Raw genomic sequence first — 26,988 nt, forward strand, 5'->3', positions numbered from 1 at the left:
AGGCTATTAGGGTCCCAAAGAGGATAGCTAGGGGCTCTCCTGCCAGTTCTTTAGCAGCTGACCTCAGTGGTTTGACTCTCCCTTCCACGGGCTTGTTAGGTCCTTGACACTACTTTTCACTACCAGTCTAATACCCGGTTTAGTGTTGGTGCTCAACAAATAATGAATGAATAAAGGGAAATGAATGAGAAGTGGACTCTACCATCCAGAAGCTGAGCAGTTATCTAGCGAATTCCTGTAAAAAATTACAAACACATCGCCTTCCCCCGATGCTTCCAGGCGACTGCCTGAACATGAACCTCAAGCAGTTTCAGAGGCCCAACCTTTAAACCTGGCTCCCCAGAGGGGCGGATGGGAGGACGGAGGGAGGCGGTTCTAAGCCTGTCCCCCGGCCCGGGCTTGGGCGTCCCGCAGCCGTGCGCGTCCCGCCCCTCACCAAGCGCGCCCTCGCCGCTGCCGCTGCGCGCTCCCTGGGCCGCCGTGAGCCGGGCGGGCGGGCGGGCGGCGCGCGATCTCCGCGTCGCTCTGAGCTGGCGGCGGCGGCGCCGCGAGGGTGGGTGGGATCGTGGTGGAGCTCCGGGAGCCGGGCAGGGGCGGGAGAGCGCCATGGCGGCGGCATCCGGTGCCCGTACGGCGGCGAGGTGAGGGGCCGCCTCTTCTCCACGACTGGAGGCCACAGCTGCCCGCACCCCCGCCTGCCTTCCACGCGGGCTGCGGCTCCGGTATGGCCGGGATCATCAAAAAGCAGATCCTGAAGCACCTGTCCCGGTGAGAGCGCCAGCGCGGGCCCCTGGCAGACCCGGGGCTTTCCCTTCCACCTTTCGACCCTCTGCCCTTAAGTTCGCGCTTGGGGCCGGGCCTCCCTCTCTTTTCAGTCCCAAGCCGGGACTCCGTGGCGGCCTCCGCTTCAACTCAAGCCCGGACAGTCTCCTCCTCGCTCCTGCTGACCCCGACCGTTGTCACCACTCTGTTCTTCCCTCGCCCTGGGCTCTCGGGTACAGGGCGCTCCTGCCCCTGCGCCGGTGCCTTAGTCTCTCCTCCCCACCCAAACTGTCCCCTTTACCTCCTCTCGTCCCTCAGGGGATCTCCTGGCCTGCTGTCCCCACCCTCAGTTCCCACACCAAGGAGCAGGTCACCACATTTTCCCTTGCAGATCTCCTGAGCCCACGGACCGTTCCTCCGAGGCCCCCACGGATCCTAGCGTTCCCTGTCCGCCCCGGCTGCGTTCCCGGTGCTTCGTCTCTGCTTGGACCCGCTGCCCCTCCCTTAGCGCCCTCTGCCAGCTTCTCGACCCGCCCCACCAGCCCCTCCGCTGTCTGCCAGTCCTTCCTGGTACTGCTCCTGGCCAGACCTTTTCCACCCCCTGCGCGTTCTCAATAACCCTGCTACCCAATCCTTCATAACCCATTTTCCGCCCAGCTTTCCAACTCCGACGCTGGCTTTCTCCTTCCCAGAGGCTCCCAGCTCCTCCTCCTTGTTTCTGTCTGACCCTGTTGCATCACCGTTGAAAACGATATAATCCCAGCACCCAGGGCCATTCCTCTGAGCGCCTTTCTCCCTCCTTTGCTTCTCTTCTCATTACACAGACAAATTGGAGAAAGGTCATGAGGGTTGGGAATAAAGTTTCAACAACCTTCCGTTTAAGATGTAGAGGTTTTTTGACAGCCTGTGAAAAGAACCGACTACTTTTGCTTTGCAGCCATTTATTAGTGTTCTGTCCCAAATCAATTCCATGCAGCTAACAAAAACAACCAAGTAATTGGGCGGTGAGGAGGAGTGGCCAGCAAAATAGTTTGTAAGTGTAACTGGGTGACCCCTGACCCCTGTTGTTATGATTGGAGGTTGCCAGAACTGGTGGCCACAAAAATTGTAAGCCTTTCACTTAGTTTTTACTCATTATTCCAGGCTGGGGTTGGTTTATCCAGCCTTTGTATCTCAAGCAAAGAGTGATTCAAGGCTTGGCTCCAGAACCCTCAGTGGTTTTCAAGAGATGGGAGTGGAGATGGGAATCAGCCAACGTGGGACACCCAGGCCTTGCACTTGTGTCTTTCCGTCTCTTCTTATTGAAGGGTTGTTAAGTGGTAGATGAGGCCCTATTCCTACCACTGCATCCTCTTTTCTGGCTGACACTCTGGCTTATTTACTGTGCCTTTGATTTTAGACTTTAATTAGTAATTAGATTCAGATATATCTTTTGGTTAATCCCAGTATTATAAAAGAAAAAGCAGTTTGGAGGCTGGAGCTGCAAAGTGCCTTTGGACCCTTTACTGAGATTAACTCCCTAATATATTCTTGTTCCTATAGCGTTAATCTGGGCATTCTATAAGTCTGGTTGTTCTGTGTAAGGGTTTGAAAGGACTGATGATTGTGAAATGGAACAGAGAATTTAGCTAGAGAAAAACTTTATTAATTAGAGCTGATAGAGAATCACAGAATTTTAGAGCTTTAGAGATGATCTCACCTATCATGGCACTGTGTTTGAGTCTGGGCTCTTTCTGCTTCACTTTCTTCATCTGTAAAATGGGGATAATAGTACCCCTTCAAAGGCTAATTGTGAGGATTAAACGAGTTAATATATGTAAGGCACTTAGCACAGTGCCTGGCATATAGTAAATGTGCAGTAAAATATGAGCTATGATTATTTTTTGGGTTACAGTTTGTGTGAATATTTGATGTAAGCCATAGACATTCTCTTCAGAAAAATTCACAAATGTAAACATAATTCTTTATATAAATTCTTGGGGGTGGGGTTTATGAACCCCTAAATCAATGCAGGAGCCCTTTAAGGCATCTTTGGAACTAGTGAATAACCCCTGATCTAATTCAACCCCTCATTTATGACTGAGGATAACTGAAGCCTAGAGAGGGTAAGTGCTTTGTCCAGATTGCATAGGAAGGTAAGGTAGTAGAACAGAACCCTCTTAGCTCCTGGTCTGGTACATTTTTCCCTATTGTTGTTAGTTGCTGTCAAGTCGATTCTGACTCAGGGTGACCTCATGTGTGCAGAGTAGAACTGTGCTCCATGGGGTTTTCAAGGCTGTGATCACCAGGCCTGTCTTCTGAGGTATGCCTGAGCGGGTTCAAACTGCCAGCCGTTCGGCTAGTAGTTGAGCGCGCAGCCATTTGTATAACCCGGGGACTCCTGTAGAGCACATATATTCTGTGTACTGTATATGAAGATAGGGTTTTTAAAGAAAAAATTTAATAGATCTGCTGACACATTCAGTGAATTCTTGGTAAACAAAGTGCCTTTTTAGATGAAGTTGGAATAGGTATGACAGGCATAGGGAAAATTTCTGATTACCTCAGTGTTGAGCTGGTGAGGGAGGAGGAGGAAGAGGAGGAAGAGATTATATTACAGCTGAGATTTAGGGGTCTAGGAAGAGATATTAGATATGGGTGAGGCTGGAAGGAAAGACTTGGGGAACCTTCCTAATCATAGGTGACATTTCTGTCTTTGGATGGTCACCATCACACACACGGGAGGAACCATGGCCTGTGGCTTGCCTAACATGATGGGAAAGAGAGAGAAGGGGAGGCATGCTGAGTACGCTGATAAATATTTGCAGGTGTTTGATAATTACTTGTTGCTGACAATTACAGTGCCACTTGGCCTGGAGGAGAGCATCCTACAGCAGGGAGGAAATCCAATGACCCTCATATTATGTCTAATTTTGATCCTGAAGCTTCAGATAATAAAGTACCTTGTTGGATTGCATCCTCCTTATTAATAGAGTATTTTGGTAAACAAGATCTGGGGGAATGGTCTTCAAACTATGTTTGCTAAGAGCCTACTCTAGGCCAGGCACTGATCTGGACACTTGGGGATGTAGTAGTGACCAAATGTAAATGTCTCTTAAAGGCTTTAACCCACAGTTTGGATGACTGCTGCTAAATACAAATAGCTTTAAAACACAGTATTCATGTAAATAGACCCAGGAGGAGACCTTGCCTTAGAAACATGAAGTAATCATTTCTTTACAAAATACCAAAATTGATTTTTCACTTAAGTAGATTATTCTCATTTTACATTACCTTAGCTAGTGACCTTTCCTTATACAAGTAAGAAGAAACATGATTGTAAAGTAAGTCAGAGTGCTTCATGGAGAGAGCATGTGGTCTGGAGCCAGACAAGCCAGGCTCACCCTCCAGCTCTGACAGTCATGAGCAGGGCAGCCTTTCTGAGCCTTAGTTTTCTTATCTGTAAAACAGGAAGAATAATACATACCTAGCAGATTTGTTATGAGAATTGCAGTGTATTTATTGCAGTGTTGTTGTATTTATTGCAGTGCCTGGTATGTGAGTAGGTGTTTAATAAAGAGTAGCTACTTAATATGCAAGGAGTCCTGGTGACACAAGAAGAGCTCAGCTGCTAACTGAAAGATCAGCAGTTTGAACCCACCTACCAGATCCACTGGAGAAAAGACCTGCCAATTTGCTTCTGTAAAGCTTTACAGCCTAGGAAACCCTATAGGACAGTTCTACTCTGTCCTGTAGGGTCACTATGAGTTGGAATTGACTCGATGGCACACAACAACAACTTACTATGGCCCGGAAAGTTAGGGACACTACCACAGCATGGATGACAGCAACCCAACTGTCTCTTTTAGAAACCCATCAAAAATCTTCATTATTTACTCTGAGTAACTGCTAGGAGTGACAGAGTGACAGACACATGACTGAAAGACATGACAGATATTTTAAAAATGTAAATTTTAGGTGAAAATTCAGAGGCATAGGCGATTCCAGGATCCCTTTTGGAGAATAAGAGAGCTTGGCTGTTGAGCCCAGCCCTGTCACTTCCTGGTCAGGGCCCTCACTCAGTACTCATCATCCTGAAGAACACTGAAGAGGTGGAATGACCTTAGAGATCATCAGGGCCGGCCCTCAGTGTACAGTGAGGAGCTCGAGGCTCCGAGAGGCTGACTGGCTTGTCTCTGGTCTGTTTAAGTGGAGGTTTGTAGGTCTAGTCTCTTAACTTCCAGGACACACCCCTTTACACAGACTTTTCTTCTTAACACCTTAATTTCCCAAATAATTACTTTGTACATTTTCTAGTAATAGTCAAGTCTTAAATGCCTTTGTTTGCCTTTCCCATTTTTTTGTGTTGCCTCAGAATTAAGGGCTTTTGTGTACTCAATAAATGTTTTATAAAACTAACCAATTGTGCTAAGCACTTTACAAGTCTTACGATTATTTAATCTTCATAATAACCCCGTGAGGCAGACATCAGCCATATTTTATACATGAAGAAATAGGCACAGAGAGGTTAAATAACTTGCCCAAAATCATACCTAGTATGTCATGGCATTGAGATTCAAACGCAGTACTCTGATTCCAGAGCTGTGCTCTTTAACCACTCTGTTGCTATAATACCTCTCATCTGTTGAGTATTTCTGATGTGTGGGATATTTTTTGTAATTGGATTTCATTTACATTTTTTGAAGATTAAAAGAGAATTTATAACATGCATAAAGAAAGGTACATATATCATAGGTGTCGGCTTCATGAATTTTCACAAAGTCAGTACCCCCATCACCAGCACCCATATTAAGAAATAGAAGCGCCGCCTTGTCCTCTTTCTAGTCATTACCTCTGCCAAAGGGTGACTATGATCCTGATTTCTAAAAGCATAGATTAGTTTTGTCTGTTTGTGTATTTTACATAAACGGATTCATGTAGTACGTGTGCTTTTATGTTTGCCTTCTTTAGCTCAACATTGTGAGATTCATCTGTAATGTTGCAGCCAGTTGTAGATTGTCCATTTTCACTCCTGTGTAGTATTCCATTATATGAATATGCCAACATTTATTTATACATTTCACTGTTGATGGACGTTTGGATAGTTTCTATTTTATGGCTCTTATAAATAGCACTGTTAGGAACATTCTAGTACATGTCCTTTGGCGACAGATGAATACACATTTCTTTTGGGTATATACTTATGTAAGAGTGGGTCATAGAATGTGCATATGTTCAGCTTTAGTATGTATTGCCAAACAGTTTTCCAAAGCGGCAGTACCAGTTTACACTCCTCCCAGCAGTGTATGAGCGTTCTGGTTGTTCCACATCCTTGCCAACACTTGATATTTTCTATCTTTTTTGTTTTAGCCATCGTGGTATATGTGTTTTTGATGATATTTTTATGCTATTTTTGGTAAACCAGATGGTTGCTTTATTTTTGCTCTCTAATTTTTTAAATTCTTATGTATTTGTAAATTTTAGTTAAAAACAAACGTTGAAACCTTGAAAACAAAATCTTTTTAGAGGAATGTTCAAATTAGGACGGTACAATGAAAATAATCAGGGTTTTTTATAGCCAATACCTCATAATATTTCTTACTTGGAGTGGATGTGATGCTTAGCCCTCTGACAGAATAAACAATCATGTACATTAAAGGAAAGGAGGGGCTGTCTTCCAGGCATTTGAGTTTTTGTTAAATTTATGGTCTTCAGACTACCCTGAGTTTTATTCTGCTCTGTAATTGTAGTACCCGTTGGCATAGCATTGCATCTCCTCTAAACTGAAATTTGAATCACATGGCTTTTTTTTTTTTTTTTTAACAATCTTTAGACATTTCTAGGGGTGATTCCCTTTTACAGTAATACTGTTGTTTTGTACCTTAAAAGGTGGCATTTAAAGGCAAAACGTTTTAATTTTTTTATAATTTTTAATGTGCTTTAAGTGAAAGTTTACAAATCAAGTCAGCCTCTCACATATAAACTTATATACACCTTGCTACATGCCACCAATTACTCCCCCCCTAATGAGAGAGCCTGCTCTCTCCCTCCACTCTCTCTTTTCGTGTCCATTTCGCCAGCTTCTAACCTCCCCTACCCTCTCATCTCCCCTCCAGGCAGGAGATGCCAACATAGTCTCAAGTGTCCACCTGATCCAAGAATCTCACTCTTCACCAGCATCCCTCTCCAACCCATTGTCCAGTTCAATCCATGTCTGAACAGTTAGCTTTGGGAATGGTTCCTGTCCTGGGCCAACAGAAGGTCTGGGGGCCATGACCACTGGGGTCCTCCTAGTCTCAGTCAGACCATTGAGTCTGGTCTTTTTATGAGAATTTGGGGTCTGCATCCCACTGCCCTCCTGCTCCCTCAGGGGTTCTCTGTTGTGGTCCATGTCAGGGCAGTCATCGGTTGTGGCCGGGCACCATCTAGTTCTTCTGGTCTCAGGATGATGTAGTCTCTGGTTCATGTGGCCCTTTCTGTCTCTTGGGCTCGTAATTACCTTGTGTCCTTGGTGTTCTTCATTCTCCTTTGATCCAGGTGGGTTGAGACCAATTGATGCGTCTTAGATGGCTGCTTGCTAGCGTTTAAGACCCCAGATGCAAAGGCAAAACATTTCTCAAGGCAGTACTGTAGTATGTAAAGATCTGACATACAACATCTTATTGTATGGCTCACAATAAAGAAAATTAATTGAGAGGCATGATGATGTAGCAGAAATGACCAGGACTTTGGAGTCCAAAAGGTATAAATTTTGAGTGTGTCACTTGTAAACTGTGTGTTCTCAAAGCTTCAGTTTCCTTATCTGTAAAATACAGATGATAATGTACAGTGCTGTTTTGAGAACTAGAAATAATACACGGAAGTGCCTGGTACAGAAAAAAAATTAAATAAATGGTGACTTACTGTTTACTTTTACTGATTAGATTAATTGAGAAAGATTGAGGTCAGTTCCTAGAGATAATATTTTTCAACATCTTCAAGGTTGTGTCTAACTTACCCAAATGTCTATTTCTTTAGATACACAGAAATTACCTTTCTTAACTTTCTAATACAGAGAGGTGGAGATGAATGCTGTCGTATTGGTGCCTGAGGAGAAGAGCAACCAAAGGCAGTTCCTCTTTATCAACTTTTTGATATCAAGGCGTACTGCAAAAGTAGGAAACATTGACCTCAGCATAGGTGAAAATAGCTGAAAAGTATAGACTGTGTTGGGTCCTTAGAGTATTTACTTATACAGGGTCTAAGAAAATAACAGAATCATATCCTGTATTCTTAGAATGGAAAAAATATTAGAAGTCACTTAGTTACCCTTACCTAATGTAGAAGCCAGTTGAATAGTAATTTGTGAGGATGGCATTAAAAAATATTGAAAAGAAAGATTCTTTTCATCATAGCTCAACTCTCTATTCCCACTGGAGTGTATTGACAGCAGGGATTGCATCTGTTAACTGCTTTGGAAACCAGAGAGTTTGGGTGGATGAAGGGGAGACAGGAGAAGATGTGTGTAGTGTGAGTGCATGGTTGGAATGCAGGGAACCTGAGATCTGGGGAGTGGGAGGGGGTAGAAAGGCAGGGGAATCAATTCAGCCAGTAGCATTAAGGGACCTTTCATCTTTGTGTGATGAGGGCAAGTACTTGTTACTGGTGCTGAGTTAAAAAAAATACCTGTTGCCGTTGAGTCAATTCCCACTCATAGGGACACCATAGGACAGAGTAGGATTGACCCATAGGGTTTCCTAGGCTGTAAATCTTTGTGGAAGCAGGCTGCCACATCTTTCTCCGCAGAGTGGCTGGTGGGGTCCAACTGCTGACCTTTTGATTACCAGCTGAGCACTTAAGCACTGTGCCACCAGAGCTCCTAACGGATACTGAAGAAAAACTTGCAGTCTTTGTAAGCGTAGAATCAATTGGTATCTACAGTAAAGAGGAAGACTGAAATGTAAAAATAATGCATATTAATAATTTAGGTAAAAAGTGTACAGATTTGTACCTACCTCCACAAAAATAGGAACTAGATATAAAATATTTGTTGGATTGACGTGTTTTATTTGCCTGTAGCAGTACTCTTTTTAAATGTATGTTCAGCCTTTATAGTGCATTGGTTACATAGCTTGGATGTCAGCCCATCATTGAAAAACTTAGAACATGGTGAGATACTAGTGTGTATTTAAGTCTCTGATTTATGGAAGTGTTATGTTCCCAAAGCCTATTTCTGGACTTGAAATTTGGAGTGTGTTGAATAGGTTGAATAGGTTCCCAAATTAGCCCACAAAAGCCACAGTAGATTAATTACATATAATATAGGCCCACTAGACAGAGTTCTGGGTTTTGGTTGTTAGGGAACCACTTAAGGCGGGGGAGGAGGTGAAGGAGAAGGGAAAGAGTATTTTCTTCCCTTTCCTTGGAGTAAGGTCCTTTGGATCAGTGGATCTCAGAAAGGGCTTTTTTTGGTTGTCAGAGTGATTGAGGAGTACAACCAGCATTTAACGAGCAGGGCCAGGGATGCTGGTACCCTGCAGTATGCAGAACAGTCTGGCGCAAAGAATTGTCCCTTGTCGCTTTTGACCTTTGGATGTCTCTTAGATGTTCACGTAGGTGAATTATCTGTCTAGGTTATATGTAACTGTTTTACATATAAACACAAAATATTGCACAACTTTAAAATACAGTGAGTGTTCCTGGACTGCAACTGTCATGAGGGGACGATTACACCTCATTCTATTTCAAACTTAAAGTTCATCACTATTTTGAAAGATCTTGACACTCTTGGCAATGCCACTTGTGGTATTGGGGTAAACAGTATGACAAACATATATATGTCTACATTTGTAGCTGTTACAGTCATGGTGGTTCTCCGTGCATTTGTAAGCATCTGACTATATTCTAGTGCAGTGGTACTGGGGCATTTATTTGTGTATTAAAATACAAATTATTTTATTATAAGTTATTTTCCTTTTATATTATACTTTGGACATTATATTTGATTTTTCTTGAAATCGTGTGTGTAAGTAGGTTATATAAAATTTTTAGTATAGTAAAAACCAAAAACAAACCTGTTGCTTTCGAGTCAATTCTGACTCATAACAACCCTGTAGGTCAGAGGAGAACTGCCCAATAGGGTTTTCAGGGAGCGGTTGGTGGATTCCAGCTGTGACCTCTTGATTAGCAGCCAAATGCTTAACCACCACGCCACCAGGGCCCCAGTATAGTTAGTAAAAGAGGCATTCTAAACCATTTGTTATAGATAAGAGAGTATTGGGTCTGTTAGGCCTGAAAACCACTGACTTAGACCAAATTTTCAAACAGCTGAAGTTTGCCCTTGATAGACTGTTTCTTTCCTTCTTTATGTCTCTTTTATGTCACCTCCTAAGGCCACTCTTCTCAGGCCCCTCATTGCTCGGATTCTGCCCTCAGCCCTCTATGACCCTATCTCTCCCCCCAGGCCTGCCCTGCCTCTCAGACTGCTCTATCCTCTTCTCAGTTTCTGAACCCAGTTCCAATTCTTTAGGATGTATGCTTTCAGCTAAGTCAAGGGGAAAAGTAGAGAACATATTTTGGGGCAGGGATGCCACCAAATTAAACAAAACAGTTCTAATTCAGAACCTGTCCTTCAGGGGTCCGCTTTTCTAAGCTTCTCTTACATTCACAGCTTCTGATTCCATGATGCTTTGGAAGTTCCCAGCTTGTTTTTTTCTCAAAATGGTTTTTGTTGCAGTGGCAACAGGGATAGGGTAGGGGTTGGGCAGCAGTTTGTGGTATGTATGAGTCATTTGAAAGCTGGGGAGTTTCAGTGTGCAGAAAATCCAGATAAGGATGGGGTAAGATCACCTAAGCTGACTGCCTTCAGTTATCTGGTCTCAGTGCTTCCCCAGACAGTGCTGAAACACGCATTTTCCTTTTCTAAGAGAATTCTGTGGTTTCTGTTTTGTTTCTTACGTGTGAAAGGAGATGCAGTTCAGGAACTCATTTCATTTGAGAAAATGGCTTAACAGAGGTTGATACGAAATTATAGGCCTACAGTGTATTGTAGGATTTCCTTTTGCTGAACTTCGGTGGGACCCTCACAGTCTCCCTCCCTTTCAGGTGGAGTCGGCTCTGTCTCCTTAGTCCTCTGAGTCCACATGAGAGGTTCCTGAGGAAGGCTTGCCACAAGAAGATTGGATACACGCCATAAGTGGCATCTCAGCCATTCTCAGATGTCTGGGACAGGGAGTTTAAGGAGTTTAGCCTTCCCCTAAGCTGAACCCAGGCCCTGGGTTACCTTTGAGGAGTCTGTTTTTGAGACCATTCATTCATTCAGCAAATTTTATTGACCACCTTCATTGTATGCTAGGCACCAGGGACACAAAAACGAGTAAGACAAGGTTATTTTTCACAGAGAGTCCCTAGATGGTGAAGACAGTTAACACACTTGACTGCTAACCTAAAAGTTTGAACCTATGGCTCCAGTCCACCCATAGGTGCCTCAGAAGAAAGGTCTGGCAATCTACTTCTAGAAAATCAGCCATTGAAATTCCTGTGGAGCACAGTTCTACTCTGATACACATGGGGGCCTCTGTGAATTGGAATCGACGCAACAGCAACTTGTTCAGGGATCTAGCTGCCTATAGAAGAACACAGACTTGTAAATGATAAGCCCAACAAAGCATTAAGAGGTATCTGTGGAACCCAGCCGGTAGGGGACAGGCCACAGGCAGTCAGGGGCGGGGAGGTGATGTCAGGCAGAGGGAGCTGCATGAGCAATGATACCGAGTTGAGAAGCAGCTTATGGTTGCTTCTCTTTAACAGAAGGAAACTCCTTATGGTTTTGTATCCCTGGAATGTAGAATTTGAGGGTGGAGCACAGCCAGAAATGAGATTGGAAAGATAGGGACGGGCTAAAGGCCTCATATGCCATCTGGATAGAGCTCAGCTTGTTCTTTTCTCCTTCATTTGCTAGTGCTGTTGACCTGGGCCTGAAGCAACTGAAACTTCTCTCCAAATCTCTACCCCTGTATTAACTTTGATAGCTGGCATACTGTAGTTAAGGCTGCCAGTCCTGGAGCCAGAGTGCTTGGTTTTGAATCTTAGCTCTATCTGTTACTAGTTCTGTGACCTTGAGCAAGTTATTTAACCTTCCTATGCGTCAGTTTCCTCATCTACAAAATGGTGATAATAGTAGTTTTTCACATCATGGGATCATTTAGAGAATTAAATTAAAAATACGTAACAAAGTGCTTAGAACAGTGCCTGGAATAAAGTAAGCAATCATTAAATATTAGGGGGTTTTTTTGGTTCGTTTAATTGTGGTAAAATACACATAACGTAAAGCTTACCATTTTAACCATCTTAAAGCGTACAATTCAGTGGCATTAAATACATTCACAATGTCGTATAACCATAACCACTACCTATTTACAGAACTTTTTTATCATCCCAAACAGAAACCCTGCACTCGTTAAGGAGTTGCTCTTCATTCTTCCCTACCCTACCCCCCTGAGTAACCACACATCTGCTTTCTGTTTTTATGGATTTTCATATTCTAGATATTTCATATCAATAGACTCATAATATTTGTCCTTTTCTGTCTGGCTTCTTTCACTTAGCATAAATTTTTTCAAAGTTCACCCATGTCGTAGCATGTGTTCTCCATTCCTTTTTATGAATATACTACATTTTGTTTATCCATTTATCAATTGATGGACATCTGGATTGTTTCCACCTTTTGGCCCTTGTGAATATTCATGTCCAAGTTTTTATTTGAACACCTGTTTTCAGTACTTTCGAGTATATGCCTAAGAGTAAAATGGTCATATGGTAGTTCTACTTAATATTTGGAGGAACCACAAAACTGTTTTCCATAATGGCTGAACCATTTTACGTTGTATGAGGGTTTCAGTTTCTCTACGTCTGTGTCAACTCTTGTTATTTTCTGCTTTTGTTTTGAATGGCCATCCTAGTAGATTTGAAGTGATACCTTATTGTGGTTTTGATTTGCATTTCCCTAATGACTAATGCTGTTGAGCATCTTTTCAAGTACTTGTTGGCCATTTGCATATCATCTTTGGAGCAATGTCTATTCAAGTTTTTTGCTTATTTTTTTTTAATTGGGTTGTTTGTTCTTTTGCTGTTCAGTTCTAAGGGTTCGCTGTGTATTCTGGACACTAGATCTCAGATACGTGATTTGCAACTATTTTCTTCAAATTCTGTGGGTTGTCTTTACATTCTCCTGAGAGTGACCTTTTGATGCACAAACATTTTTAATTTTGGTGAAGTCCAATGTATTTATTTATTTATTTTCTTTAGTTGCTTGTGCTTTTGGTGTCATATTTAAAGAATCATTGCCAAATCCAAGGTCAGTGAAGATTTGTTTCTATGCTTTTTTTCAAAGAATTTTATAGTTTTAACTGTTCCATTTTGTGTTAAATTTTGCATATGGTGTGAGGTAAGGGTCTAACTTCATTCTTTTGTGTGTGGATATCCAGTTCTCCCAGCACCATTTATTGAAGAGATTGTTCTTTCCTCCATTGAACGTTCCTGGAACTTTTTGAATTGACTGTAGATGTATGGGTTTTTTTTCTGGACTCTTCAGTTTTGTTCTGTTGATCTATATGTCCTTATGTCAGTATTGCAGTGTTTTGATTATTGTGCTTTGTAGTAAGTTTTGAAACTGAGAAGTGTGAGTACTGTATTTTTACACAAGTAACACACATGTTATATATTTTTTTGGCCAGTTGCACCCCCCCTCTGGTGAGGTTTTTTTTGTAAGCCTGCTATGCTAATTTATTTTACATGTTGCTGTAAAAATTATATAATGTACTTACGAAAACACCTTGCAGGGGGAGGGCATGGTTGGCAAAAAATGTGTTAACACCTATGTTATTTGCGTAAAAATACGGTAATTTGTTTTTCTTTTTCAAGATTGTTTTGGCTATTTGTGGTCCCTTGCAGTTCCATATAAGTTTGAAGATCAGCTTTTCCATTTCTGCAAAAAGGGCTGTTTGGATTTTTATAGGGTTTGCATTGAATCTATAGATTGCTTTGGGGAGTATTGCCATCTGAACGATATTAAGTCTTCCAGTCCATGAGTATGGGATGTATTTTAGTTTATTTAGCTCTGTAGTTTCTTTCAGCAATATTTGTAGTTTTCAGTGTACAATCTTGTACTTTTCTTGGTTACATCTGTTCCTAAATATTTTATTCTTTTTCATGTTATTATAAATGGAATTGTTTTCTTCATGTCTGTTTCAAGTTATTCATTGCTATTTTATAGAAATATTGATTTCCTTTTCATATATTTTTTAGTTGTTTTCTTAGTGGTTATCTTGGAGATTACAGTTTATATCTTAAATTTATAACACCCTACCATGAAATAACACCAACTTAGCTTCAATAATATACAAAAACTCTGTTCCTATACATCTCCATTCATTTCCCTTTGTAGTGGTATTGTCACAGGTTATGTATTTATACATTATATGCCCATTAACATAGATTTATAATGATTGTCTTAATGCGTTTGTCTTTTAAATTATAAAAGAAAAAAAAAAGAGTTACAAGCCCAAAGTATAATACTGCCGAGTTTTATGTTTACCTAGGTAGTTAGCTTTACCAGTGTTCTTTATTTATTGATTGATTTTCAGTATGGCTTTGAGTTATTGTCCAGTGTCCTTTTATTCTAACCTGAAAGATTCCTTTTAACATTTCTTGTGGGGCATGTCTACTAGATAGCAAACTCCCTTAGCTTTTGTTTATCTGGGAATGTCTTAATTTCGCCTTCATTTTTGAAGAACAGTTTTGTTGGATATAGAATTCTTGTTTTTTTTTTTCCTTCTAGCACTTTAAATATGTCACTCCACTGCCTCCGACCTTCATGGTTTCTGATGAGAAATTGACTTATTTTATTGAGGATCCCTTTCTAGTTGTTTCTCTCTTGCTGCTTTTGAGATTATCTCTTTATCTTTGGCTTTTGACAGTTTGATTATAATGTGTTTTGGTCTGAATTTCTTTGAGTTTATCTTCTTGGAGCTGCTTGAACTTTTTGGATGTGTGGATTCCTGTGCTTTATCAAATCTGGGAAGTTTTTGACTATTTTTCAAATATTCTTTTAGCTGCTTTCTGTCCTTTTTTTTTTTTTGGTACTCCCATTATATGTATGTTGGTATGCTTGATGGTGTCCCACAAGCATCTTAATAAGCTCTGTTCATTTTTCTTCATTTTTTTTCATCCTCCTCAGACTGAATAATTTTATCTGACTCTCTTCAAGTTCACTGATATCTTTCTTCTGTCAGCTCAAACCTACTGTTGAATTCCTTTAGTGAATTTTTAATTTCAGTTGTTACACTTTTTAGCTCTAAAATTTCTATGTGTTTTCCTTTTATAATTTGTTTCTCTTTATTGGTATTTTCTATTTGTTGAGGTGGTATTCTTTAGTTTTGTTTAGCTCTTTGTTCATGGTTTCCTTTAGCTTTTTGTGAGTATTTAAGACAGTTGATTTAAAGTCTTTGTCTAGTAAACCTAATGTTTATGCTTCTTCAGGGGCCATTTCTGTTAATTTTTCTGTTGTGAATGGACCATACTTTCTTGTTTCTTTGTAGGTCTTATCATTTTTTGTTAAAGGTGGGACATTTTAAATAGTATGATATGGTAACTGTGGAAATAAAATTCTCCTTCACCTCCAGGATTTGTTGTACTTGTTTTTTAGCGACTTTTCTAAGCCTTTTTTTGGTAATGATTATATTCTTTGTTGTGTGTGGCCTCTTCTTTAGCTTAGTTGTCAGTTACTTGTTTGACAGATTTCTTTAAAGGCCTGAAGAAAGAAGGAAGAAAGGAAAGAGAAGGGAAGGAGGGGGAGAGGGGAAAGAAAAAAGAAGAAAGAAAAAATACCTTTCAGATCTTTGCAGATTGTCTCTGTGTTGGGACACTCCTTCAGTAGTTATCTAGGCCGTTTACAACTGTATGTTAACCTTCATTTCCTGTTTGTGCTGAGCCAAAAAATTAGCCAAAGATGAAAACTTATGGTCTTCTGAGGTCTTTTCGGAGTGACTGTGCTGCCCTGGGCATGTGCATGGCTTTCTAAGTTCCCTGATATACACAGAAACTTTTCAAAGCCCTCATTTCCCAAATATTCTCATTCTTCAGCTTTTCCTCCCTAGCTTTCAGCATGTCTGTTGTTTGCCCCCAACTATTATTTATTTATTTATTTATTTTAGACAATGTTTTCTAGCAGCATCTGAGAACCAAAGGCCATCTTCTGGTCTTCATAATCTGTCTCTTGAATTTCTCATCTTACCTTCCCATAAGCCATGGGTAAGGTAAGATGTACCTTTTTTTTTTTTTTAATTGTGCCTAAGGTTTACAATTTAGTTTCCCATTAAGCAATTAATATACATGTTGTTTTGTTATGTTGGTTGTTAACCCCATGGCATGTCAACACCCTACCCCTCTTGACCCTAGGTTCCCCATTACCAGCTTTTGTGTCCTCTCCGCCCTTCTTGTCCCCACCTCCAGGCTGTGTGCTCATTTAATCTCATTTCATTTTATGGGCCTGTCTAATTTTTGGCTGGAAACCCTGGTGGCATAGTGGTTAAGAGCTATGGCTGCAAACCAAAAGGTCAGCAGTTCAAAGCCACTAGGTGCTCTTTGGAAACCCTATGGGGCAGTTCTAGTCTGTCCTATTGGGCCGCTTTGAGTCAGAATCGACTCGATGGCATTGGACAATCTTTGGCTAAAGGGTGAACCTCAGAAGTGACTTCAGTAGTGAGTTAAAAGGGTGTCCAGAGGCTATACTCTCAGGGTTTCTCCAATCTCTGTCAGGCCAGTGAGTCTGGCCTTTTTTTTTTTTGTGAGTTAGAATTTTGTTTTACATTTTTCTCCAGCTCTGTCTGGGACCCTCTATTGTGATCCTGTCAGAGCAGTTGGTAGTGGTAGCAAGGCTTCATCTAGTTGTGCTGGACTCAGTCTGGTAGCAGCTGTGGTAGTTGTGGTCCATTAGTCCTTTGTACTAATCTTTCCCTTGTGTCTTTAGTTTTCTTCATTCTCCCTTGCTCCAGGCAGGATGAGACCAGTGGAGTATCTTAGATGGTTGCACACAAGCTTTTAAGACCCCAGATGCCACTCATCAAAGTAGGATGTAGAACATTTTCCTTATTAACTATGTTATGTCAATTGAGCTAGATGTTCCCCAAGACCATGGTGCCCGCAGCCCAGTAATTTGGTCCTTCGGGGAGTTTGGGTGTGTCTTTGGTCAAACAACTTTTATTTTTTGCCTGAGGCAGCAACTTATTCATTGGATTTCAGTACTTCTGAGGAACAATTTTTTTAAGGAACAACATTCTTTGCATAGTGGCTTTTCTGCCTTGAGAGAGTTCTGAGTTAGATGAAAACAGGCAAACACAATTGCTTAGAATAAGGTTCACTTTGCCTTCTGTGGAATCATGTACCAATACCTAGTACAAAAACTACCGTCTTTAAGACTGCCCTCGTGCTGGGCAGGGGGCTGGGGCATGGCTACCTTAAAACTCCCCAAAGCTCTCCTACTGCGTTTAAGTTCCCTTTCTCCCAGTTAAGTGTTTGCTTGGTTGCTGTAAATCTTTGACCATCTTCCAGAGTTCCAGTAAAGTTAATTCTATTAGTTTTTGCCAGGTTTTTCAGTACTTCTGGGGTGGGATGGTCCCTGGAGATCTCTACCCTGCTATTTTTACTGACATCACCCCACTAGTATTTTTTAAAATAATTTTTGTTTCCAGAGAAATATCCTTTTTTTTTTTTTAAATGTTTTTTCCTGGATATTAGATTTATTGTAAAATCTTCTAGACAGCACTTTTAGAATGTTCTAATCTCTCACTATCTCCTTTTTAAACACCTGGCACCTCTTAATTATTTCTAATGGGAAGGGTGTGCCTTCTGCCTCAGCTTTACAGAGAAATTTAGTTTTCTGTGTTTGTAAATGATATTTTTAAACCTGGTTTAACATGTGTGGTTAATCAGACATAGTTGGTTTGTTAATGTGTGAAAAAATGTGGATGAGTTGTTGAAGATACTCCTTAGTTCATTCCACATGTTTGGCAATTATCATTTATTTGCTTTGTGTTTTTATCATTTCATTCAATAAACATGCACTGAGCATCCTTTTCTAGGCTTGTGGCAGACACAGATCTAAATGACACAGTTCTAGCCCTTGAGGAGCTCATAGTACTCCTTAGGGTTAAAGACCTTCCTTTTTATTTTAAACTCGTTTTATCCTCCACAGCTCTTTTATGTGATCTGAATCCACTAATCTTGGTCAGCTGAATATGCTGCTGTCTTAGGTTTTTGTTGAATGACTCAGAGGTATGACAGGCTTTTGTTTCAACATCAAATGTAAAAATCAGCCCATTATGAGCAGTCTGTTCCTCATAAAATAAGCAGGTTGGTCAAATTAGGGCCACCTAATTTTTTTTTGATTAAGAACAGCCTCAGTGAATTGAATATTTTTCCTTTTTCCTCAATTTACTCCTTAAGCAATTTTCAAAGCTCAGATAATCTACATGCTACATTTTTCCAAATAGCCATTTGAAGTTGTATCATGAAGTACCTGTTCTCATTCAATAATGAATAACCAACAGTGCCTGTTAGTAGAATAGCCCTTCTTATTCTGAGCATTAGCAAGTACATTATTTTCACTTTTTTTTTTAAATTGTGCTTTAGGTGAAACTTCACAGAGCAAATTAGTTTCTCATTCAACGATTTATACACAGATTGTTTTGTGATGTTGGTTACCATCCCTGTGATGTGTCAGCATTCTCCCCTTCCACACCTCCATTCCCTGTTGCCATCCATATATTTTTCGTGTCCCTTCCTGCCTTCTTATCATTGCATTTGGGCAGGTGTTGCCCATTTGGTCTCATATATGTTATTGAAGTAAGAAGCACGTTCTTCACATGTGTTATTGCTTGTTTTATAGAGCTGCCTAATCTTTGGCCGAAGGGTGAACTTCAGGAGTGGCTTCAGTTCTGAGTCAAAAGGGTGTCTGATGTCCATAGTCTCGGGGGTACTTCCAGTCTCTATCAGACCAGTAAGTCTGATCTTTTGTGAATCTGAACTTTGCTATACATTTTTCTCCTGCTCTGTCCTGGACCCTTTACTGTGATCCTTGTCAGAGTGGTTGGTGGTGATAGCCGGGTACCATCTAGTTCTTCTGGGCTCAGGCTGGTGGAAGCTGCAGTAGTTGTGGTCTATTAGTCCTTTGGACTACCATTATTTTCACTTTGGGTAATCCAAGAGCCTTGTAAAATTAGATTTTAAAATTAGAAATTTAATATTCAGATTTCATCATTTACTTTCCTTGATATAAGTTTGTGAATTATCGAGAAATGGAATTGAAAAAATTAAAGGGAATATGTTAGGATGACAAGGAATGTTTCTTACAAAGTGGTATAAGCCAACACTTGGATCATGAGGTGTGATATCCTCAGGCCTAGTGTTTGGGAAGAAATCTGTGCTAGATAGGGACCTACTAGCTATGGGGACTGAATGGTAAAAGAATTAACCAGAGAGAGCAGAGGGCAGCTGTCTCTTAGGGACAGTTGCTGAAGAGGCCTCATCATCTTAGTCTGAGTTCTAGAGTGATCAATAAAAGTGTCTAGTCAGATGAAGAAGGTGTGTATTGGAGCCAGAATTCCAGCTGGTGGTCAAATATGCAACAGTCAGTAACAGTGAGGAATCTGTATGTATACAGCTGGTCTCTTGCTGGCGTACCAGATTGTAATCGCTCAGTTCAAGGAAAGAGGGCTGGTCCAAACCAGGGAGAGTATTAGGGCTTCAGTTAAATGGGCTAGATTTCAGCAAGGCTACAGCTTAGAGGAGGGAGGTAGACTGTTTATCAGGGCTACTGTTGAAATTAAGGAAAGAGAATCTTGCCAGAATCCTTGTTATATGAAATGGCCTAGCATTTGGGGGGAAAGGTAAATGAGAGTGCTGCAGGTCACTGTTTTCATGGGTATGGAGAAATGTGTGCAGTCAGTTATAATTGCCAAGAGTGTAAATCAGTACCACATCTACGTAGGAAAATTTGACAACATCTATCTTTTATCAAAATATAAAATGTGTAAACCCAGTGTAACCGTTAAGGTTGTGTCAATTTGGCTGAGCCATGATTCTCAGTGGTTTGGTAGTTATGATGTAGTTCGGCAGTCTTATGATGATGTGATCACTTCTGTGATGAGATTTGATATAATGTGATCACCTTCATGATTGGATCTGGTATGAATAGCCAATCAATTGAAAGGGAGTTTCCTCGGGAGCGTGGCCTGCATCAAATATAGGTGAACTTTCTGGCAAGGGATGCGAGCTTACTCTGGATCCTGCAGCTGGCTCCTAAACGTCTGACCTCTAGTTCTTGGGACTTGAACTAGCAGCTTACCTGCTATCTTTCCTGCCGATCTTGGAATTTGTTGATCTCTGCAGTCTGTAAGCAAGAACCCTGCTGTCTGACCTGCTGATCTTGGGCTTGCCAGCCCCTTCAGCTGCAAGAGTCAGGAGAAGCCCCTGTCCTGACCTACGGAGTTGGGACATTCCAGCCTCTACAACCTCGTGAACCATTTTCTTGATATAAATCTCTTTCTATATATTTATACGCTTTACTGGTTTTGCTGCTCTAGAGAACCTAGCCTAAGACATCCAGTTTTATGAATTTTTCTTACGGAAGGAATCAAACAAGTAATAAAATCTAAGCTATTTAATTTAACCTAAGCATCATACTAATGGAAACCCTGGTGGTGTAGTGGTTAAGAGCTACGGCTGCTAAGCAACAGGTCAACAGTTCGAATCCACCAGGGGCTCCTTGGAAACCTTATGGGGCAGTTCTACTTTGTCCTGTAGGGTCACTATGAGTCAGAATCAACTCAATGGCATTGGGTTCTGGGTTCTGTCATACTAATGAATTGTAGAAGAGAAATCGGTAGGGACTTTATTAAATCAATTATAGTGCATCTATACAGAGGTGTAGTTTGTAGATAACTTACTAATCATTAAAAAGCATTAAAGATTTGACAATATAAAATACCCAAGATATGTCATTAATTGAAAAAAATGAAGTTGTAGGAGAGTATATATGAAATAATTTGATTTTATACATCTATCAGATGTGAAATTCTATATATGCAAATTGTCATTTTCTCTTTACAAAACTCTTTATACCTATTTATATTGTTTTAATGTTGTAACACATGAGGGTGCCATGAGTTGGAATTGACTCAGTGGCAACTGGTTACTGGTTAATGTAACCTAAGTACTTCACCACAGCCCGAGAAGGCGACTTATCCATCTATCACGCTGCCCTGAGAAGAATGTTTTTGTGCACGTATGGGCATATGTGTTTTTGTTAACTCACACCATGGTTGCCTCTTGGGGAAGACATAATACCAATGAAATCTGGTAGAAAATGATTCCACTTCCAATAAGGGAGTAGTAGCTGTAGTGAAGATTTATACAAACTGCTGCTGCCGGGAATTGATTAAACATGCAATCAAGATGCATTGATAATTACTGATGATTGGAATACAAAAGTTGGAAACAAAAAAGAAGGATTAGCAGTTGGGAAATATGGCCTTTGTGATAGAAGTGACATCTGAGATCACGTGGTAGAATTCTGTAAGACCAATGACTTATTCATCGAAAATATGTTTTTCAACAACACAATGGCTATGCATGTGGACTTCACCAGATGGAATACACAGGAATCAAATTGACTACATCTGTGGACAAAGATGATAGAGAAGCTCAATATCATCAGTCAGGACAAGGCCAGGGGCCAGCTGTGGGAGAGACCATCAATTGCTCTTATGTGAGTTCACATTGAAACTGAAGAAAATTAAAACAAGTCCACAAGAGCCAGAGTACAACTTTGAGTATATCCTGCCTGAATTAAGAGACCATGTGAAGACTAGATTTCATGCACTGAACATTAATGACTGAAGACCAGAAAAGCTGTGGGATGACATCAAACATGAAGAAAGCAAAAGGTCATTAAAAACGACAGTAAAGAAAGAAAATACCAGAATGGATGTCAGAAGAGACTCTGAAGCTTGCTCTTGAGTGCAGATTACCTAAAGTAAATGCAAAAAATGACGAAGTAAAAGAGCTGAACAAAAGATTTCAAAGGATGGCTTGAGAAGACAAGGTAAAGGGTTATAATGAAATGTGCAAAGACCTGGAATCAGAAATCCAAAAGGAAAGAACATGCTTGGCATTTCTCAAGCTGAAAGAACTGAAGAAAAAAATACGAGCCTCAAGTTGCAATACTGACAGATTTGATGGGTAAAGAATCGAATGATACAGGAAGCATCAAAAGAAGATGGAAGGAATACATAGAGTCACTGTACCAAAAAGAATTGGTTGACGTTCAGCCATCTTAGTAGGTTAGCATATGATCAAGAACTGATGGTATTGAAGGAAGAAGTCCAAGCTGCACTGATAGCATTGGTGAAAAACAAGGCTCCAGGAGTTGATGTAATAACAATTGAGATGCTTCAGCAAACGGATGCAATGCTGGATGTGTTCCATTTCTCTATGCCAGGAAATTTGTAAGACAGCTACCTTGCCAACTGACTGGAAGAGATCCATATTTGTGCCCATTCCAAAGAAAGTAGATCCAAAGAAAGGTGATGCGGAAATTATCATACAATATCATTAATATCACACACAAGTAAAATTTGCTCATGATAATTAAAAAAAATGGCTGCAACTATTCATCAGTAGGGAACTGCCAGAAATTCAAGCTGGATTCAGAAGAGGACATGGAACAAGGAATATTACTGCTGATGTGAGATGGATCTTGGCTAAAAGCAGAGAATACCAGCAGATGTTTACCTGTGTTTTATTGACTATGCAAAAGCATTTAACTGTGTGGATCATAACATATTATGGATAACATTGCAAAGAATGAGAATTCTAGAACACTTTATTGTGCTCATGTGGAACCTGTACGTAGACCAAGAGGCAGTCGCTTGGACAGAACAAGGGGATGCTGCATGGTTTAAAATTGTGAAAGGTGTGCGTCAGAGTTGTATCCTTTTATCGTACTTATTCGGTCTGTATGCTGAGCAAACAATTTAAGAAGCTGGACTATATGAAGAAGAATGCAGCATCAGGACTGGAGGAAGGCTCAGTAACAGCCTGTGATATGCAGACGACACAATCTTGCTTGCCAAAAGTGAAAACAACTTGAAGCACTTCCTGATGAAAATCAAAGACTACAGCCTTCAGTATGGATTACACCTCATCATAAACAAAAATTCTCACAACTGGACCTATGAGCAACATCATGATAAATGAAGAAAGTATTGAAGTTGTCAAAGATTTAATTTTACTTGGATTGACAGTCAATGCCCACGGAAGTAGCAGTCAAGAAATCAAACGTATTACACTGGGCAAAAGACCTCTTTAAAATCTTGAAAAGCAAAGATGTTACTTTGATTACTAATGTATGCCTGACTTAAGCCATGGTAATTTCATTTGCTGTATATGTACACAAAAGCTGGACAATGAAAATGGAAGACTGAAGATTAATTTTTTTTTTTATTTACTTATTTTGTAATTGTTGTTGAGACTATACACAGCAAAACTTACACCAGTTCCACAGTTTCTATATGTACCATTTAGTGACATTGATTACATTCTTTGAGTTGTGCAACCACCCTCACCCTCCTTTTCTGAGTTCTTCCTCCCCATTAACATAGATTCACTGCTCTGTCTAATCTTTTGAGTTGCTGTCATCAGTTTGATCACATATAGATAAAAGAACCCTGGTGGCATAATGGTTAAGTTCTATGGCTGCTAACCATAACGTCAGTAGTTCGAATCCACTAGGTGCTCCTTAGGAACTCTATGGGGCAGTTCTACTCTGTCCTATAGGGTTGCTATGAGCCTGAATCGACTTGACAGCAACGAGTAAAAGCGCATAATGCTCAAGGCAGACATTTTTTACTACCATTGTTTGGTTTTAAGAAGACTTCGGGGAGTATTTTTGGTTTAAGTTTTAAAGATTATCTCAAGACAGTAGTTTCAGGGGTGAAGAAAAATTGACACATTTGAATTATGTTGTTGAAGAATATTGACTATATACTGTGGGCTGCCAAAAGAATAAACAAATCTGTCTTGGAGGAAGTATGACCAGAACTCTCCTTTGAAGCAAGGATGACAAGACTTTGTCCCGCTTACTTTGGGCATGTTATCAGGAGGGACCAATCTTTGGAGAAGGATATCAAGCTTGGTAAAGTAGAAGATCAGTGAAAAAGAGGAAGACCCTCAATTGACACAGTTGCTGCAACAGTGAACTCAAACATACCTACTATTGTGAGGATAGCACAGTACCAGGCAGTATTCTGCTGTACGTAAGGTCGCTATGAGTCAGAGCCAACTTGGTGGCACCTAACAATGATAGCTTGTATCAAAGTAGTCCTTGCTCAGATAACAGTTATGAACTCTGGACAATATGTAAAACACAACTCTTTGAAGACAGCAGAGAATGACCAAATCAAGCAGACACTGATGAGGAACTTGAAAGGTGGGAACTGCGCTGGGTAAGATTCACATCCGTACAGTTCTTTGCTTGAGAGCACTCCCCAATTTGCATAGTGGGTGGTGGCTAGAACACAAGCAAAAATCTGCTATCTTTCTAGCTTGAGAAGTCAGAACATGATGTTTAGGAGGGGCTGGAAAGCGAGGGAAGAAGACTTAGAAAGGAGGGAGCCACAGAAGGGGCAACTCCCAAATCTCCCTCTCAACTTGGCCTGAGTCCTTGGCATGCACTGGGGAGGATACAGTGGAGCCTAACAAAAAGCAGTAGTTGGAAAGCTGAAAGAATTGATGTGAGATTCAGTTGCTGCCCAGAGAAATTATCTACTCTGAAGGACAAAGTGAAAAATTGAAAAACAAAAATAAACAACCCCAGTGATCTGTGGGACAATATTAACAAAAAACTGACATTTGTAGAATATGACATGTAACAACTGCAGAGTATACATTCTTTTCAAGTGCACATGAAATGTTCACCAAGATAGATCATATGATGAGCTATAAAGTCACTTTCAATAAATTTCAAAAGGTTGAAATTTTAGAGTGTGTTCTTTAATCACAATTGAAATAGAAAGCAGTAACAACAAGACAATTAGGAAAACCCCCAATGTTTGAAAACTTAAAAATAAATTTTTAAATAACCCATGGATCATAAAATAACCATATAGGAAATTAGAAAATATTTCAAAGTAACTGATAATAAAAATTTAATATATCAAAACCTATGGGATATAGCAAATAGAATGAGTTTTGTGAAATGTATAGCTTTAAATGCTTGTACTAGAAAAGGAAAAGGTTTAAAATCAGTGATCAAAATATCCGTCTTAAGAAGCTAGAAAAAGATAAGCAAATTAAGTCCAAGATAAGGAGAAGAAAGGAAATACTGAAAATAAGAGTAGAAATCAATGAAATTTAAAACTAGGATAAGCAATGGAGAAAGCGATAAAGCCAAAATTTGGTTTCTGAAAAGCTGAATTAAATTGATTAACTTTTAGCAAGACCTATCAAGAAGAGAAGAGAACCAAATACTGATATCAGGAATGATGGGAAGCTTTCACTATATATCTTATAGATATTCAAAAGATATTATGGGATATTATTAATATCTTTTTGTCAGTGAATTCAACAACTTTGATGAAATGGACAAATTACTTGAAAGACATAACTTATTAAAACAGCACAAGATGAAATGGAGTATCTGAGTAGCTCTGTATCTATTAAAAAGTTGAATTTGTTATAAAACCTTCACAAAGGAAACTCCAGCTACAGATGATGTCCATCAAATATTTAAGGAAGAAATAATACTCACTTTACACCACCAACTATTTCAGGAAATAGAGAAGGGAAACACTTTCCAAGTTGTTTAAGTCATCCAACATGACCCTGATAACAAAAACCTGACAAAGACGTTACAAGAAAATAAAATTAAAGACCAATATCTATCATAAACGTAGACTCAGAAGTACATAGTAACATCAGCAAATTGCATTCGGTCTTGTATAAAAAGGATATGGCTAAGTGCAATTTAACGAAAGTACGCAGTTAGTTTAAAACTCTAAAATCAATCACTGTGACTCCCCATATTATCATAATATAAGAGAAAAGCCATCTCAGTAAATGCTGAAAAAGCATTTGCCAAAATTTAACACCCAGTAATGATAGAAACTCTCAGCGAGGTAGGGATAAAAAAAAAAAAACCAAAAAAATTCCTTAGTATGATAAAGGACATCTATGAAAAACCTACAGCTAACATAATACTTGATGATGAAATATTGACTGCTTTGCCCCTAAGATAGAAAACAAGACAAGGCTTTCTTGTTTCATGATGTCTAGCCCACATTGTATTGGAAGTTCTAGTCAGTGAAATGAGGCAAGAAAAAAAAATTGGCATCTGGATTGAAAAAGAAGTACATTTGCAGGCGGCATGAATTTGTATATAGAAAAATTATAGTGTCTACAAAAAAATACAAGCACTAATATAAGTGAGTTTATAAAGGTTGTAAGATACAAGATCATTATACGAATATGATGAGCTATAAAGTAACTAAATTTAAAATACTGAAATTTTGCAGAATATGTTCTTTTATCATAATTAAAATAGAAACCAATAACAAACAACAAGACAACTAGGAAATTTATTGTCATAAAGATTGGAAAGGGAAAAGTAAAAATTCACAGATTTCATAGACAATCTTCAGGATTCTACAAAACAACTGCCAGAACTAATGACTGAATTTTGTAAGGCTGCAGGATTCAAAGTTGGTATTAAAAAAATCGCTTTTAAGAAATTCTGTCTTCTACAGAAAGGGTCGAATAAACCAGAGACTCCAACAGCCTGAGATTGGAAGAACTAGATGGTGCCCAGCTACCACCAATAACTGTCCTGATGGGAAACATAACAGAGAATCCCCGATGGAGCAGGAGAAAAGTGGGTTGCAGAACTCCAATTCTGGTAAAAAGACCAGACTTAATGGTCTGACCGAGACTGGAGGGACTCCAGAGGATATGGCCCCTGGACTCTCTGTTAGTCCAAAACTAAAACCATTCCCGAAACTCACCCTTCAAACAAAGATTAGACTGGACTATAAAACATAAAATGATTCTGGTGAGGAGTGTGCTTTTTAGCTCAAGTAGACACATGAGACTAAGTGGGCAGCTCCTGTCCGGAGGTGAGACAAGTGGGCAGAGGGGGACAGGAGCTAGTTGAATGGA

The 26,988-nt window shown here is 40.0% G+C and overlaps 1 protein-coding gene across 2 annotated transcripts in view; it reads left to right on the top strand.

Annotated features, from left to right (window-relative positions):
* The first annotated feature begins 567 nt into the window (after positions 1-567).
* BLTP3A (bridge-like lipid transfer protein family member 3A) overlaps positions 568-26,988 on the top strand; it is a 91,661-nt gene continuing 65,240 nt past the window's right edge. For both annotated transcript variants that reach the window (XM_049889050.1, XM_049889130.1), the window contains exon 1: positions 568-768. In XM_049889050.1, the coding sequence (XP_049745007.1) occupies positions 725-768 (44 nt within the window). In that variant the 5' untranslated portion in view covers positions 568-724. The remainder of the gene's footprint in view (positions 769-26,988) is intronic.

The sequence above is a fragment of the Elephas maximus genome, chromosome 1 (assembly GCF_024166365.1).
Source record: "Elephas maximus indicus isolate mEleMax1 chromosome 1, mEleMax1 primary haplotype, whole genome shotgun sequence".
In the NCBI taxonomy this organism is placed as follows: Eukaryota; Metazoa; Chordata; class Mammalia; order Proboscidea; family Elephantidae; genus Elephas; species Elephas maximus.